At 35.9% G+C, this 17593-nt stretch overlaps 2 protein-coding genes across 2 annotated transcripts; both read right to left on the bottom strand.

The window, feature by feature from the left end:
• Positions 1 to 7411: 7411 nt before the first annotated feature.
• On the bottom strand, positions 7412 to 8183 carry LOC113235317 (pickpocket protein 28-like). Its single transcript, XM_026470978.1, has 3 exons — positions 8086 to 8183; positions 7684 to 7817; positions 7412 to 7524 (listed from the first exon to the last, which is right to left on the bottom strand). Exons 1-3 carry the CDS (start codon positions 8181 to 8183, stop codon positions 7412 to 7414), a joined length of 345 nt encoding a protein of 114 aa, XP_026326763.1.
• A 683-nt stretch (positions 8184 to 8866) lies between these two features.
• Positions 8867 to 10042, bottom strand: LOC113235318 (sodium channel protein Nach-like). The gene is made up of 4 exons (XM_026470979.1): positions 9927 to 10042; positions 9514 to 9714; positions 9153 to 9344; positions 8867 to 8972 (listed from the first exon to the last, which is right to left on the bottom strand). The coding sequence occupies exons 1-4, from the start codon at positions 10040 to 10042 to the stop codon at positions 8867 to 8869; spliced, it is 615 nt and encodes a 204-aa protein (XP_026326764.1).
• Positions 10043 to 17593: the final 7551 nt, after the last annotated feature.

The following is a 17593-nucleotide window of genomic DNA, read 5'->3' on the forward strand; positions in this document are numbered from 1 at the left end:
GTCTCAAGTGAACCTATTTAAACGTAGTGACATGTAAAGGAATATGAAAAAGCTAAAACATTGAATTTAAATTGTAATGTCATCGCAGTACTGTCTAATTTTGCTTGCAACAATTGAAAGACGCAAAAAACACCATATTCAGCTTCTACTGGAAACTTACCAAAATGCACCATATGTAGTTTCTGTGAAAAGTACTTGAACACAGGTATAATGGAGTAGCCTTTATTATTTATAAATAAATTTTATATGTAAATGTTGAATTTTATACAATGCCATTCATTACGAGCTAGGGGTGTCTGATTTTTTTTCTTGAGTTTCGAGAATTCTCGTACCCGATTTCTCGAGTTATTCGAGATTTTTTTTAAAAACCGTAAAAAATCAGCTCAATCAACTATAAAACTAAATGTGAACTTTTCGAAAGTTGTTTTGGCCTGGGTGTTCTGAGTTGTGCCCCGAAATAAATTCCATCGTTCTTGGTCTCAGGTCCGATTCCCGGTAGAACCAATTTGGGAAATGAACTTTTGTAAATTGGTTCTGCTCTGAGATTCTGTTGTTCTGATACTCATGGGGAGTATGTACAGAGAGTTCCCTAGTTTCAGACTAGGTGATTGTCTTACAATAGAATACCAACACCAGAACCATTTAGAAAAGTCAATTTGTTAAATTGATCCTACCGGTATCGAACCCGGGAACTTCTCATCTAGTGCCCACACACACACAGTGCAAACCGTTAGAAGACGCGCTATAACGTGTTTGTCAATAAGTACAAACACTACAGAATGTCTATAAATTAAATAAATCTAGAATAAATAAAGAATAAACTTAAGAACTCTAGTTTTTAGAGTATTAATAGGCTTTACTGGATGTGTATAGAACAATGTATGTGTATGTTTTTGTTCTGATGCTTTTATATGAATAATAAATAAAAAAAAATAAAAAATAAAAAAAATTTACTAAAAATAATCAGTTGTTCTACAGATGAACTTAAAATAAGGACTATAAGAGTAAATCTTAAGAGAGATTACACTTAATTAAGTTGTTTGGTATTGAGAAGGTTTTAAAATTTGGACTTGAGTGAAATAAGTCTATAAGAACAACTTCTTTTTTCTAAAACCATTTTTTTAGATAACCATTTATAGAGAACTATTATCTTAAACCTATACCATATTAAGACTGTTTATAGATATAAGAGTTTTAAGGCGTTTAAAGTGTGCTCCTTGGGTACGTTTGTATAGAGTTACCTTAGTTTTACCTCAGTAGTAGTATAATACCACGTGACGAGATGAACAAGTCATGCGCCTGGACGCAAGCGGCACGCCTATCCATAACAGCTGTAGTGCCATAAAGAGCTTTAAATCACAAGGATCTTAGGGACACTGCCACAATGTTCACATTACTGCTTGGCGGTAGAAATACGTAAGGTGGCAGTACTTACCTGGACGAGCTCTTTCACAAGAAGCTCTACTGCTACTGAAATGATGATGATGAAATTTTGGACTTCATTTTGTTAAGAAATGTACCTCTACCATTTTAATTAACGTTCATGTGTCTCAGGTGTCGGATTAACACCTGAATGTGTCTGTGTGTGTTTATTAAGACCTCTCATACATACGATTCTTCATTTCGATCGATTGCCGAGATAATCGTATAGATTCGTCGCTATTCCCTTGGCGTTCAAGTTAATCGCTAACAACATACACATACTTACACTATCGATTCGTCATTTCGATCAGTCTGAAACGGCGGGTTGTGAAAACAAATCCTTTAGTTTTTAGTGTCTCTATAGTCCTTTGAGTTGAGTTGTAGTCATTTCATATATTTTGCTATTAATTTGCTCTTTTTATGATTGTATTGTAAACAAATAAACCGCTTTTTATTTTGTAAAAGTTTTCTTGAAGAGCTCTTATTTTGATTAGGAAAAAATTCATCTTTCCATACAAATTGTTCGGAAACCTGATTTTTTTTATAATATCAAATGACGAGACGAACAAGTCGTGCACCTGATGGTAAGCTACACGCCTGTCCATAACAGTTGCAGTGCCACTCAGAGCCTTAAATCATAAAGATCTGAGGGGCACTGACGCTGCGCCCGTCACCCTGAGACATAAATTGACAAGTGTTATGTGTCTGTAATTTCACCAGCACCCTTCAAAACCGGAACACAGTAATGCTGACATTACTGCTTAGCGGCAGAAATAGGCAAGGTGGCAGTACTTCCCTGGACGAACTGTTTCACTTCAGTAATTTAGTAGCAGTAGAGCTCCTTGCTCTACTACTACTAAATTACTGTTTTGTATGTCTTAGGAAACGTTCAGTATTCCGAGTAAAATTACCCCAATGAATTTCATACGCACTCTATTAACATCCTGTATAGAACATGTCGTTGTTTACAAATTTAGTTTTCAACAATATAGTAAACATTACATAAACCGAAAAAATATTTTCATTCATGTATTCCTTCATTCCAGTCTAAATGCGTTAGGTGAATTTTTATTCATCAAGCGTTTGCCTTGTGCTCAATTCGGTTCGGCTGGAGCGAGGACAAACTAGTTGTGCCTATTGAAGAGTCCTTCAGAATTTGAATTTCATCGCATCGCCTATATGTATGCTAATTCCACTTTCGAATAATTGCCGTTTGGTCCTAGTTTCTAGTCACTAATTTGGTACTTTATAGTAGTCTATGAATTTATTCATGAATATTCATTACGACACTCATCAAATTCTATAAAGTGTCATTTTTTGAGATGCAATTTTGTACTCTATGTTATAAAGAAATATCTAACATATTGATGCCTTACTTTCTCAAATTCGAATCTTATAAAGAGTGATTATTCAGGAGATGGCAAAATTTTCTATTTATTTTAAATTTCTTATCAAGAGTGTTAATTTGGATGCGTTACATGAATAGGTAAAAGCCGGTGTGTAAATATATATAACAGGAAGTGTGATGTGAAATCAGCCTGCAAAATTTGTATGTAGAATCCATTTTTTGCATTTCAGTAACTTTGTGTGTTAAGATACGAGTTTGAGAAAGTAAGGCTACGATTATCTTGCAATTTTCAACAGAGAATCTTATCTATCGTAAATGAACTCTATTTATAGTAATAAATATCAAAGAACTGTAAGGATTTTTTTATAATACCAAGTGATGGCACGAACAAGTCGTACGCCTGATGGTTAGCGACACGCCCGTCCATAGCAGTTGTAGGCAAGAAAGGCCACTCAGAGATTTAAATCGCAAAGATCTGAAGGGCACTGCCACTGCGCCCGTCACCCTGAGAAATACTTGTGCATGTAATTTTATCAGCACCCTAATTCTTAATTTATCAGATGTAAGAGATTGCACCGATATAAACGTGTGATTGCTTCGATACAAACGCACGATTGCATCGATGCAATCGACTATAAATCCCAAGTGCGGCGACGCAATCGTTCGCTAGCCTCGCTGCTTAAAATCGCATGTGTGTATAAAGGTAGACGATTAGCGATTGCATCGCGTTTGTATCGCGCTCTAAATGTCTCTAACACACAGTTAGAACTAACTAATTTTAGATTATATTCGTAGATTAATATAGTCTATTGATATCCTGAGTTTCATTTAAGGCAGGGTGGAGGTAGCTAGTGCAGTGAGGGTTTCATCGCTGCACTAGGTTCCTTCGCGTTTGGATACCACTTTCCAAGGCAGAACCTTTACCTACCTTTGACGCGTGTATAGCTATTAGTGTGACATTTAAACGTAATTATTGTCTACTGCGTGTGAAACGCCAAAGTCAAATGGGCAGTGAAAACCTGATTAAAGCTCCATGACGATCTGTTTTAGTTTGAGATCCCGGAAACGCATGTTTAACTTAGTAGTAATCAAATTACCACGAAATTGGTGAATTGAGCTCCAGAATTAATATGTGGTAATAAACTTTGTTCTATTGATTTCATTGAGGGTTTGTGTTTTGTTAGAGGATTTTTTCATGGAATTGTACCATTGAAAAGGTATTTGATTATTTATATATATGTGAGTTTACGTGTTAGAGGTTTACTTCAGTAGCAGCAGAGCTTCTTGTGAAAGTGTTCGTCTAGGGAAGTACTGCCAAGTTGCTTATTTCTAACGCCAAGCAGTAATGTGGGCGTTCTGGTTTGGAAGGATGAGAGTGATGATGAAATTACAAGCGCATAGGGCTTGTCAAGTTACGTCTCAGGGTGACAGGCGTCGTGGCAGTGCCCCCCTGATCTTTGTGATTTAAAGCTTTGGTACTACAACTGTTATGGGTAGACACGGCGCATGTAGGTTGAGAACATCACACGTTTTCACTGCCACGTACAATGGTACTGCTCATACGCTCATACAATCTGTCGTCCGCGAACTCACACGCGGCTATGTGACAAAATACTTTTTTGATGTATCATGAAAGGACCATAACCCACTTTTAGAATATTGTAATTGTTTAATGACATTTTAGCTTTGCGTTATTAGGGTAAGTTCCGATAATTTCCGACAAATTAACTTTAACTATTTTTAAATAAAGAATTTGGAGATCTATCTTTTATGAACGACCTTTACTTCAAGCAGAATTCGGTGTAAGTCTCTGTCACTGTTTCAACTTTGTTATGTTTACTTCATGTCTCGTTCGTTATCCTAAAAATAAATAATAATAGCCCCGCACAAGGAAAACCCTGTATCGCCGGTGCCATGGACACACACATAGACAAACACAAATTACACCCAAACTCACGAGAGAAATGTAGGCCATACAAATATTTCTCCCGGCCCGGGAATCAAACCCGGACCTTTTCGTGGCAGTCCAGCAAGATAACAATTCGGCCACGGAGGCAGGAGGAATAAATAGACAATGTTAAATAAACACTTAGCTGCATTTTAGTTAGTAGTACTGATTACTAATTAGTTGACCAATAGTTTGGTTTCTATAGATTGCATTTACAGAAGTTACATGCAATATTTCTTATTTAACTCGACTAAAAAGAAATAGTATAGTAATCGAGACAATTTTTATATTTCTTTAGTTCCGATTTGATTGGTAATTAAACATCATAACATACAACGGAAAATGTATTTATCAGCATAAACAAAATTAAAGCACCTGAATAATAGCAGACCCATAAACCATAACAACAAAAGTTTATTAGTATTGTGGGTCAAAAGCGTAGACTCAATCAGTGAAACTGAGCGGAGGGCCGTTGAGCTGAGCCAAGTGGACTCGAAATAATTAGACGCGGACACTGATAATCGCAAGGGCTCTCCACCAGGTTAACAGCCATCATAGTAATACTTACTTCCTAAGACAATTTTCAGACGAAAAACATTTAGAACATAGGACAGTTAACAAAAATTTGTTGAACATATTTTATTGTATGTTGATAATAGTTCTAATTGTTACTTAATAGGAAATAAGTGCATGTTTATGTAATTATTATTTGTTTACACAATCTTATTTTATTTTTATCTTTCAAAATTTCAGTAATTTTAGTTTTAACATTTTTGATTTTGTATTTTTGATAATTTTAATAATAATTACAAATTTTATTAGCTACTGTATTTTATTATGATTATTAGAATATCATTTAAGTAGCAGAGCTCCTCGTGATAGAGTTCGTCCAAGGAAGTATTGCCAACATCCCTATTTCCGTCGATAAGCGGTAATTTGAGCATTACTGCGTTTTGATGGGTAAAGTTGCTAGTGAAAGGCACACCACATGGAACTTGTTAAGTTTATGGTGACGGGCGCAGAGACAGTGACATTCAGATCTTTTTCTTTCTAAAATATAAGTGCGCATTTGACCTCTATCTCACCTAATGGAATGTGACAATGAGGTCGACGATGGAGCATGGACATTTAAATAATACCTAGGCTCAAGTTCATAACGTTAAGGTAATAAGTCTGCAGGCAGGGAATTCCACTCCATAAATGTGAAATCGTAACGCTTTGGATCTTTGAAATATCTACAACAGGTAGAACCCAAGCCGACCTCCAGTCCCTGGTGATGGATAGGGGAAGGCGGAATTAAATCGTGCGATTCCATCGCAGGCTCTCCGTATAGTAGAATACCGATAAGCAGGCAACTTTGCGATTGAAAGTACTGCTACTTTTATGGGTAGACGTGATGCGTACCACCAGATGCACGTGTCCCTCGTGTCCTGCATACTAGATGGCTACGTGTATTTCTATACTACGAATAGAGGAATACGCATGAAAATTTCGCAAGAAAAATTTAAAACTTCAATCTGAATGCTATTACAACTTTACATAACATAATATATGCATATATATATATATATATAGTACATATAGTTGTATGAATAATGCGATCAAGATTACTAGAAAATACTATTCAAATACATATGTCACTTGATGGAATTAATAAGTTTAACTAACAGGAAAATTGCGACTAGGCGACTGCTTCAGGGAAGCTGACCGCCCTTGCGTTTAAATATCACCAAAACACAACGACTATAATAGAGATGACGAGTCGCAAAAACTAGGAAAAATATATTCGACAGCGGTCGCCTCACTAAGAAAAAGCTAACCAGCAATTTATGTGGAGAGTTGAAAATTAATATCCTAGAATTTATTATATGGTTGCCCAAAAAATAGGCAGGCAATTTTGCTGGGTAAATTGGTGTTTTGTACTCGATAAATAAATGAATTTTATTCATTCAAAGTAATTTCAAGTTTCAAATTCATTAATTCAAATTATCAACTACATAGTTCTAGTGTTTCTTTCTGTTTACAAGTTGAGGTACAATAACCAGAATAGGCCAGGCATTAAAATTATTTAAAGTATTAAAATGGTCCGTGTCAATTTTTGCTTGTTCCTGATTTGTAGCAAATTTGACTGTCTTTTGTTTTTTATTTTTCTTTCTTGACTTTCTCTTCGATTTGTCTGGTGGCAATTGTTGAATTTTTACTTGACGAGAATAGTATCGATTTTTAATGACATACCAAACAATTTGAATTGACTCTAGCAAACTGAGAATACTGCATCCAAAAAATACGTTGACTATGCCTCCCAATTGAGCTAAAACACAAATAGCATACAGATTATTTTTGAAGAAGGGTTGGGTGTCTAGTTTAGAAAATAGAAAACAAAAACTGAATTACAATTAATACTTACAGAAAAGATTAACTTTATCAAAATAAACGATTCTTGTGTACTCTTTTAAATTCTCGGTTAATATGTACGCTCTCACGACGCTTACTCTTTCGAAGTCAAGGTCGTCACTAGAAGTCATTAATAATAAAATAATACAGGTTATTTGTTGAACATATGCTAATATTAGCAAAAAAGAAATGACAATGTAAAGACTGATCTTAAAAATAATGACAGTCAAAGAAATACAAAGAAAAGCAAAGACATTAATATTGAAGCAAGAATTCAGACACAAACAGTACCGTACTTACTAAAAGAAATCCAAACACTCTTTGTTGTTGAGGTCGTAGGTCTGAACTTTGTAATAGGTGACGTGGTCGTCACAAGTCTGGGGGCACGTGCAGTGACTGGAGCCGAATGTAACTATCGAAAGTTAAAATATACAATAGTGTAATCAATATCAAGTGAGAAATTTGCTTCAAAACTATTTTTTTATGATAAGGATGATTTTGACTCCGAGCTGGTGAGTACAAAGAAGATCTTTCACACAGTGCGATACATAGAGAATAAAGCAGTATTTACCAGCAGCGCGTTTAGTGCAGTTAAGTTTCGCAGCGTCACAGATCCGTGCGCCTGGCAGTTGCGGATGGGTTACGCGAAGACATTGACACAGACGCTGTGTACGGGCCATTTCACATTCTACATGACAGTACCACCTGGTGAAAAAGTACAAATTATTGATGAAAATAGAAAGACTAAGCGGAATAAAGATCAACGTCAGAGGGAAGATATATTTGAAATGACAAAGACATTGAAATGCTTCCAACACAGCTTGGAAAATTGAAAATGGATTCTCACAACAGATTGAATGTCCACCACGTACTGAAAGACGTTGTGGAAGGCCCCAATAGGTTGCTGGTTAATAATACTATCTTTCGATTGCAAATACTGATACTAATGTAGTAATTACTATACTGTTCTTACCTGCCGTACACAGGAAAATAATCTAACACTTCAGTTGACAACCGGCACTGCCGCAAGTTTTGTTGGAGATTTCGGGCCTCATCGTTAATGCTGAACATAGTCCAGGCAAAGCCGAGCCAGAGCTCTTTCCCAGCTGCCAGTGGCGTGCCATTCATCATAGACTCCGCATAGTATTGTCCACCTTCGATTATAACCTGCTCAGAAGTATACCGAGAACCGTCAAGTTTTCCGTCAGTTTCAATTAAAATTACTTTGTTGCGGAATTTCAGAGACGTTCCCTTTATTTAATATTATTCAAGATAACTACTATAAGGTATGATACAAAATAGGGGGGAAAGGTCTAATGTCCATCAGCGTCTACCGCAATTGAACTTGACGAAGTTTTCAAGCGGATAGCTAATAATATTAATTAATTCATATAAACTTTTTGATTCATGTATCTTTTTAATGAAAAGTTGGAGGACAAAATTGTTTCTGGCTCTCTGAATCAGTGAAGTAACAACAGGAAACAGATATTTTTACCCATTTGTAGGTCAAGTCTACATTGCTGTGCTTCTGGCTAGTGTTGACCACGGTCATCAGTCCTGATATGGGGCCGGCGATATTAGAGTAATACTGACGTTTCGAAGTGATGTTGTGTATAATTTCTCTGCATCCAAACATTAAATTAGGTATGATTACCTTTGAAGCAGTATCTGGGAGTTCATCCCCTTTTTGCTGTGTCTGTACAGACACATATTTGGACAAGGACTAGGGAACTCTTTATTTAGATATAAAATTCTCACCGTCTCAACGACCTGCCGTTAAATACGCAGCAGAATCCTGACCGTGTTAACATCATTCTAAATATATCAGTACAATTTTTCATTTTGCCCATCCATCGGCACCTGCACGTGATAACACAAATCAAGGTACAATAATTAGGCATTCGTCACTAAAAATAATTTCATTTCTTAATGAATGCTAAAAATCTGATTCAAAAGGTTTAGACGGTTTCAAAGGGTTAGACTAAAACTAATTCCACGATGTATCAGATCACCCAGTTCGTGCCAATCGAAAAATCAAACCTGAGAACAACCTCTTCACAAGTTGGACTTAATCGCTGTCCAGTATTTATTACGTCGAGATTGTTGAAGGCCAGCACAGTTTGCACCGTTTCCAGGTCCTCAATATTATATTGGACGTCTGGCGAGTAGAATGCTGCTAATTGCTTGAGGTTCTTACGAAAATTTGTCATATTTACTCCTGAAGGGTAATCTCTGAAATGATAAATTTAGTGATGTCAATAAAAACATAAGAGTAGGAAGCTGCGGTTTATGTTGTTTTGCTAATGCAACAACACATTTATCTTTTTCTGTGACTTTAAGCAAGCATTTGACTACTGTCTCACCATTTTGTTATATAATAGTAATAAAAATGCGATCTCACATTTCTTTAACAAACGCGTCCATCTTGTAGTCAGGATAAGAAAGTTCAGGACAAATCGCGAGTGATGGAAAGGGGACGTTCTGTTTATTAGATGCCTTTAGTGCCATGAACGTTGGTTGTTCTAGAAACCTGAGGATGGTATGTGTGAGAATGCTCAACGAAGCCCATAACATTGCTCCAAGAATTAAGCACCAAACTAATCTGGAAGAGATTATATAGAGTTAATAGTTTTCTTTATATTTTTAATTATCGGAATAATCGACAGAAAGTGCCTAGGCAAGGAACATCAAACATATATCTTCATTATCTTACAAAGAGTGTAAATCAAGTGAACTTCTCCCAAAATTCTTGTTAATGTATTTAGATTATTTATTTATTTATAATAAATAGTATTTGGAATTCTATATATTTACCGATATCTTTTTTTTGCTATTCTGTTTGATCCATGAAATTGAGCTTCTTCCAGCAAACGATCAAATTGCATTGGTTTTACATTTGGATTCTTTGTGTCTTCATCGGGTACGTTCATGTTTCGTCAAAAGTTAAAGTCTTTCATTACTAACGGGATTACTAAATCTATTAGTGATATCAAGGAAATGCCACACACGTTATCGTTCCCTTCGAGAGCTGAACTACACTGATTGCTTATTTGTGTAACGTAGTGGCAATAACGTAGGTATGTTAAAAATATTATTCAAACTTTTCTAAAATCCATTGGCGTTATTCATCATGAAACTTCAGTGACAAGCGTTAATGTCTTTTGATCAGTTGTGGTTGTTCATGAACATCAATCGTCCTCGACGTTACTACTGATAAATATCTCTCATGCTTATTGTTGGCAGTAAAATTTATTAGGCCTCATAAATTATTTATTGACTAGGTCGAGTGATTAGTTTATGTAATTTTTAGTACAGACCAGACCTTGACATATGGGACAGGGTGGGATGCAATAGAAAAATAAAAATTCTCGGAAACTCAAATATTTTAAGTATTGCAGTATACCATCAAATCGCAAAAGCAATTATTCTTATTATCCATTTATAAATATTGACGCAAAAGAATCCCAATTACACAGATATTGCGTTCGATCCTCCGTATTTGAGCAACGATATGTCTGTTTACTTCTGATTCGAGAACAGTGATTTCATTTTAAATTATTCGTGCGATACATTTTCACCTGCACAATGATTGGAATTCAATTGGATTGGGTTTTATATTGAACTGCCGAACTGCTATCCTACTGCCTACACTATACAATGTATGGCAATGTTCCATGGAAAAGATGTAGCCCACCCTGATTTATGGCTTTATTATACTCAGATGTACCCTAGGTGTAATAAAGCCACATGTGTACGTACGTCAAAGTGCTTTTATGACATGAAAGTCATACAAATAACACGAACGACAGAAAACGAATTGTGTATGTATATACGAAATTTAGTAACTCCCTTATTTTTTATAATTTTTCATTGTGATACTAAGTTACTATTGCGGGACTATCTAGTCGCGCGCCTGGTGGGCCTGTTCCTGACAGTTGCAGTGCCCATCAGAGCTTTAAATCGCAAAGATCTGGGGTGGCCATACCATTGCATCCGTCATTCTAAGACATAAGTCCCATGTGCCAGTAATTTCACCAGTACCCTTACCCTTCAAAACCGGAACCGGAAACATTATTGCTCACATTACTGCTTGGCCGCAGAAATAGGTAAGGTGGCAGTACTTGCCTGGACGAACTCTTTCCCGAGAAGCTCTATTACTTCTAAAATTCTCAACGTCTCTCCTGAAAAACTACGATTTATTCACTAGCTGCATGACTAAAAAATATTTACATAATGCCTGTATTTGTATTGCCGGACCATTGGATTAACGGTCTTGTGCAATTCATAATTATAATATATTTGTTGGACTACAGTTAGATACAAAATATAATAGAATATTTCCACACGAGTGGAATCACGAGTGTCGGTTAGCGAAATACTAAATTGTGGAGCAGGCGATAATGTCAGTACGAGATGGTATCGTGAAATATGGGCACGAATGCGCTGCTAGTATTTAGTATTAAAATCGAATTCGTTCGATATTGTGCGATAGGATAAATGTAACGCTTTGCAGGTTTCAGTTTCAATATTCAAATTTGTTTTTGTATTATACTAGCTTCTATGCGCGTTGCTGAATGATATTTGGATGTATCAAAAGCTGAGAGTTCGTTTATTGTCCCTACGTAAGTTCAATCAATTAGATCTTAAAGATAAAATGAGTACATTGCAACATTGTGTAAAAATAATGGCAAAGGGGAGTCGAGAAAATCACGTCGAAGACCGACCTGAACTGAGAAGAAAAGAAAACAATCACAATCTAGCTTATAATTGGGGACGTTGCGTGTCACGTTTCTTTTAACGGAGCAAAGTCACCCAAAATCCACCATTGCTCCCTGTCTTTAGCGGTTTCCCGCCAATCCTTCTTAATCCCATCAATATCATCCCGCCAACGCCTTCTCAACCGTTCCCGCCATCGTCGCCTTACATCCTCGGGTATCCGTGGAGTAATGACGTTCGCCCATTTCTCGGATAGCATCCGGCCAACGTGGCCCAACCAATCCTATTTTAGCCGGGCTGTTTTGCTCTCCACATCAACAATGCTAGTTATCGAACGCTACATTGTATTGTGCTTTCGATCAATACGCTTAAAGCTCAGAATATTGGTTGCCTTCTGGCAGATCTTGAGTTTATATTTCTAGAAATCGGTCAACGACCATGTCTGTGCACTGTAGATTAGGATGAGCAGGATGCACTGGCACATATCGATGAGTTGGCGCGTACGTGACATAGGAAGGTTACCCTTCATTGTGTTCCTTCATAGACGTACCGCATTATTATTGTTTTTTTTTTTCTGCCGTTACAGACTAATTTATAAATTTCCTTTTCACTACAATTCTAACAACTGTCCACTTCACCATTTTCTAAGTACTAAACTTATCATAATACTCTAAATAATTAACAATTTCGGAAAAGCACTGCTGTACATTAGAGAAGAGCGAAAAACAACTCAAATACGGCACAAAGTAGTGGAACAGGTGTGTTTGTGCAGTCCCGTGTGTTTAGGACCTGTATTTGTCTTGTTTAAGTAAAATTATAGCAATGTACTATATGTAGGTTACCTCATGATTAATCGCCAAATAAAACGGTGTTATTATGTTTTAATAATCATAAAAAAACATTGTCTGAATGTTCAGACTTTCTCAAAAAATTTGCATTCGTCTTCGTTTGCACCAAATTTCTTGTTATAAATCATTGTTATATTTATTTATTTATTCAATATAGTACAATTAGAGATACGCAAGTCAGATTTATTTAAAATAACATTATCAGTATAACTTTTTGCCACTGCTATCCAATTACAATTGTACATAGCTTATGCAAAGAAAAAAAATGTATATAGAAATAAGGGAATTTCCGGATGAATTATGAATGAATAATATTACGAAATAATCAAAATAATATGAAAAATGTTAAAAATTAAGTACTAAATTTAAAATCATTCATTACAGAAATAATTCATTACAAAAATAAAATATGGTTGGTTAAGTGGATTTAGCGTGACCATTGAACAAACAAATCATGTCATCTGTAGTAAATCGTATGAAAACGAAGCAATGTAAATGTTTCGTAGGCATCTGATGGTAACAACTGTCTAAACCAGCCAACATTTTATGTAGAATGTAGTACGAGAATATTGAAGAAACTTAAGACTCAAGTCTTCCACATTCAACAAGCCTGCATCTAACAAGGCGCGGCGTTGAGAGCTCCTTGGCATTTGAAAATCGGTGCAGAGCGGTGATGGCGGATGGAGAACGGAAGTTGTACCGTGTGAACACGGGCTGCAATTTTTTCGAGTATTTCAATTTACTACACACTTATGTATCCTGACTCACTTTCTACAGTCTACGGTCGACATGATTCCTTTTTTAAAAATGCTAGAACTATCGTCATTACACTGAATAAGAAGCAAATACAAAATTATTACATTAATACACAAGCCGTAGTAGCCTAATGGTATGACCTACCGAATTTCAAGCAGAGACCGTGGGTTCGAATCCGGGTTTTTCCGATTTTATATGCGTAATTTAATTGGAATTTTACCACGAGCTTTTCGGCGAAGTAAAACGTCATAATGAAATCTGCATGCCAAAGAAGGTTTACAACCCTCGGAAAAAGTGTGAAGTTCCCAACCCGCATTGACTCAGCGTGGCGGACTGTGGCCTAAACCCTCACCTGGGAGGAGACCCGTTCCAACAATGGAATCTATAATTAGGTTGGTGTTGATTGATTGAAAACAATACAAGTTTACACAAAATTTCTAATGAAAATGTTGTCCTAAGACTCATTTTTCCAATTATAAACTGAATCTAAGAAATAAAAGTGTAGTCAAATAATAAATATAATATTTATATTTAATATTTGACCACACTTACCTACGTGCGTTTAAAACTTCGCTGCACGTTTCTTTCCACGAACGACTCTTTAGACGTTTCTGAGTACCTACATTTACACTATCTACCAAGATAATGCTGGAGAATATAACAGACGCTTACGCCTTTATTCATGAGTGTAGAGATGGTACTGGTGGAGGAATATGAAATAGATAATGTCGGACTAACCTATTAGCGAATCTTTGTATCATTATTATACTACCGCGCTTATAATAATGAAGAGAAAGAAAAAAAGGAATCATATATTTCGAACGCCTGGGGTACTTAATCCGGCACTGATAAACTCTTTAGCTTGATGTGGTTCATAACAATTGGTCCATTAAGTATGATTGACTTATTTTAAGAACTTAGTGTAAATAAGCCGTTAATGTTATCGTGGTTTCCGGTTTCCCTACCTTCGCCCTCATAAATCTTATTAGTAATTTTCGTAGAAAGACTATGTATTTTTTTGTAGGCATCGTACTATAGTAGTAAATGAAAGTTCCACCCCAAATGGGATCTAACTTGCCAACCCACCTGTCAGGTGTAGTGATTTTGAAATTATTTTCAAAAGTGTAAACATAAATAACATGTAGGTAGAATTTATTTAGAACTGCTGTAGTACTTCTTTACTACTAATTTTCATAGTTGTATTGCATATAAACTTTCACCCCCATCAAGATCTATTTTTGTGACAAAAAGTAGCCCATGTCCTTCTCCTAGGTCCCGTATATATCTATACCAAAATTGATCAAAATGGTTCAGCGGCTTAGGCGTGAAAATGTAACAAGCAAGTAGAGTTACTTTCGCATTTATAATATTAGGTTGGATCATAACAACGATGTTCGATTGTAATTTATTTTTAAAGTGAAAAGTTCGACGGCACACAAAGGGTTGAGCACGGAAGTTCTACAAAGATCACTGGAATAACAAAAGAGTGCGAAATTTTCCATTTCATTCGAGTTCTATTACAGCTTTTGTTAAGTGGCGTTTTTCGAGCTATTAGCTTCACATTTTACTGTAAATTGGGCTATTATCCCTTGACCGTTTCCCACTCTTTGGTAAAAAAAGATAATTAAGTAACAATTTGATAAAGACTATAACAACTCAATTATAGGTACAAAAATTTACTTAATCATTATACTCGTTAGCATTAAGGCCAATTTATATTTATAAATATATATTTACAATACCAAGCGATGGGACAAACAAGTCGTGCGCATGGTGATAAGCGACATGCATATAACATTTGCAGTGCCACTCAGAGCTTTAAATAGCAAAGATCTTAGGGGCACTGCCTTTGAGCCCGTCACCCTGAGACATAAGTTGACAAGTCCCATGTGCCTGTAATTTCACTAGCACCCATAACCTTTAAAACCGGAACTCATTAATGCTGACATTAGCGCTTGGCGGCAGAAATAGGTAAGATGGCAGTACTTCCCTGGACGAACTCTTTCGCAAGGAGCTCTACTGCTACTAAATTATATACTGTGTTTGTATTATATAAAATAGAAGAAAACAGAAATTATTCAAATAAATAAGATTATTTATTATGAATACAGAAACTGACAAGAAAAAGTGCAAAAGATTACTCATTTCAAATGGTATTGTATTTATATATTATATTGTATTTCTATTAATGGTATGGTATTTGAAATGCAAGTACCAGACGCCTTCGTTTTTAAAGATAGCAAGCTACGATTAGCGCTGGATGCCATTTCTATAAAATTAAGAACAAGTCACAGTCGCGTCAATTTTTTTTAAATTTTCGTTTAATTCAAAGCACCCTAAATCGTGTGGCTTCAAACAAGTGTTGTACGCCATAAAAAGCCTTAGCAAAATAACGAAATGACTGAGGTTAGTTTTAGAATGGTACGGCGAAAACAGATAAGCATTTTTTCTGTGCAATCTAAGGAGTGTTGAACTGTAGAATATCCTATTGGATATTCAGTTATTACTGAGAGCAGTCCAAGGAACCATTTCCAACTTCATGTTGGAAAATTTAGTTAAGTCTCTTTCTAAAGTTGACCAAAGGTTTCGGTATCATAATAACTATAACTTCAAAATGATCTGATCAGCATAACGACTAGATCGTAAAACAACCACCTATGCAGAAAGACTATAACTTCTAATTCGACTCGCAAAACGACTGAAGTTAAATACATTCACACTCACTCACGAGCTCTCTAGCTACCGTATGCCAAATAGCATAGATATCGTTTTTGAACACTTTCGAAACTCTTGACATACATTTAGTAATGCGAAGTCCAAATCTGCCCTCCGCTATTTAAAAAGCGGCTAAGTGATAAAATATTTTTTCAGAAGTCATAATAAACCTTAACCCAGTAGTATTGAAATTGTTTAATGAGATTTCAGCTATGCATCGTTAGGGCAAGTCGTAAAGATTCGAATAAGTCGAACACGTAAGTAATTTAAACTATTTTTAAAAGAGAATTTTATTGCTATCGTGTGCTATTTAAATCGGATATTTGACCGTTGATCACTTAGCCGCTTTTTAGTTAGTGGACGGCAGAAATAACACTATTAAATTCAAGCACAGGTTGTAAATGAAGTACCTTAAGCATTTCACAGCATTCTTCATCATCAAACCAGTTATACATCCCGCTGCTGTGCACGGGTCTCCTCTCAGGCGAGGGTTGAGTCCACAGTCCGCGACGCGGGTCTAACGCGGGTTGGGGACTTTACACGTTTTGTGAATCTTCTTCGACGTGCGGTTTTATCACGATGTTTTCCTTCACCGAAAAGCTCATGTTCAATTTCAAGTTAAATTTTGCGTACAAATTCCGAGATGTGAGCTCGGAGTCGAACCCACGACCTCAGCTTGAGAGGTGATAGGTCAAACCATTAGGCTACAACGGCTTTTTTTTTCCATAATATCTTTAAAAGTGTTAAAACGCGCTTATAAGTTGTGGTGCAATAGTTGAACAAATATAACTGCATGTTAGACTTTTATTTTTGAGTACAACCGGACATGGAATGGCTTATGAAATTTTTCATTAAGGCTAATGTCAACTAGCTGTGTCCTCCGTTTTTAACGCCTTTGCGACAGAAATGAATTCAGGATAACCAACATAGTTTTTTCCTCTACGCGTGACTGCCTGTCGCGAATAGGGTTACTACAAACGGTCTCGCGGATTACAAGATGGACAGCAGTGTTTTCATGTTAAGTATGGAAATTAAAACTATTTTCCAGGAAGATAGATGGTTTTAAAAACTCTGAGACGTATGTGCCGCATTAAATTGACATATCGTAGACCATGTCAACGTTGTCATGTGAATATTTTCACCAAAACGCTCGGTGTCCCAATCACAATAAAATTTAGTCTTTTCTAAACAAATCTCAGTAATAAGTCAAAATAGGAACTATTTTCGATTGGGCTCCTATTCTATTTTATTTTTTAAATTTATTTATCCAGGACATCCCACATAGAAAAACTCTACACATTAAATATCGAACTTAATAGCATGCAATGACAACAATATGCAATGAAATATTAACAAAATTATTGTTGTTTTAAATTATGCGAATATATAATTAATCTATCTACTTATAACTTCTTGACAATATATGATACATCCATTTAAGCATAC

Source organism: Hyposmocoma kahamanoa, unplaced genomic scaffold (genome assembly GCF_003589595.1).
Source record: "Hyposmocoma kahamanoa isolate Upper Pololo Valley unplaced genomic scaffold, ASM358959v1 87, whole genome shotgun sequence".
NCBI lineage: Eukaryota > Metazoa > Arthropoda > Insecta > Lepidoptera > Cosmopterigidae > Hyposmocoma > Hyposmocoma kahamanoa.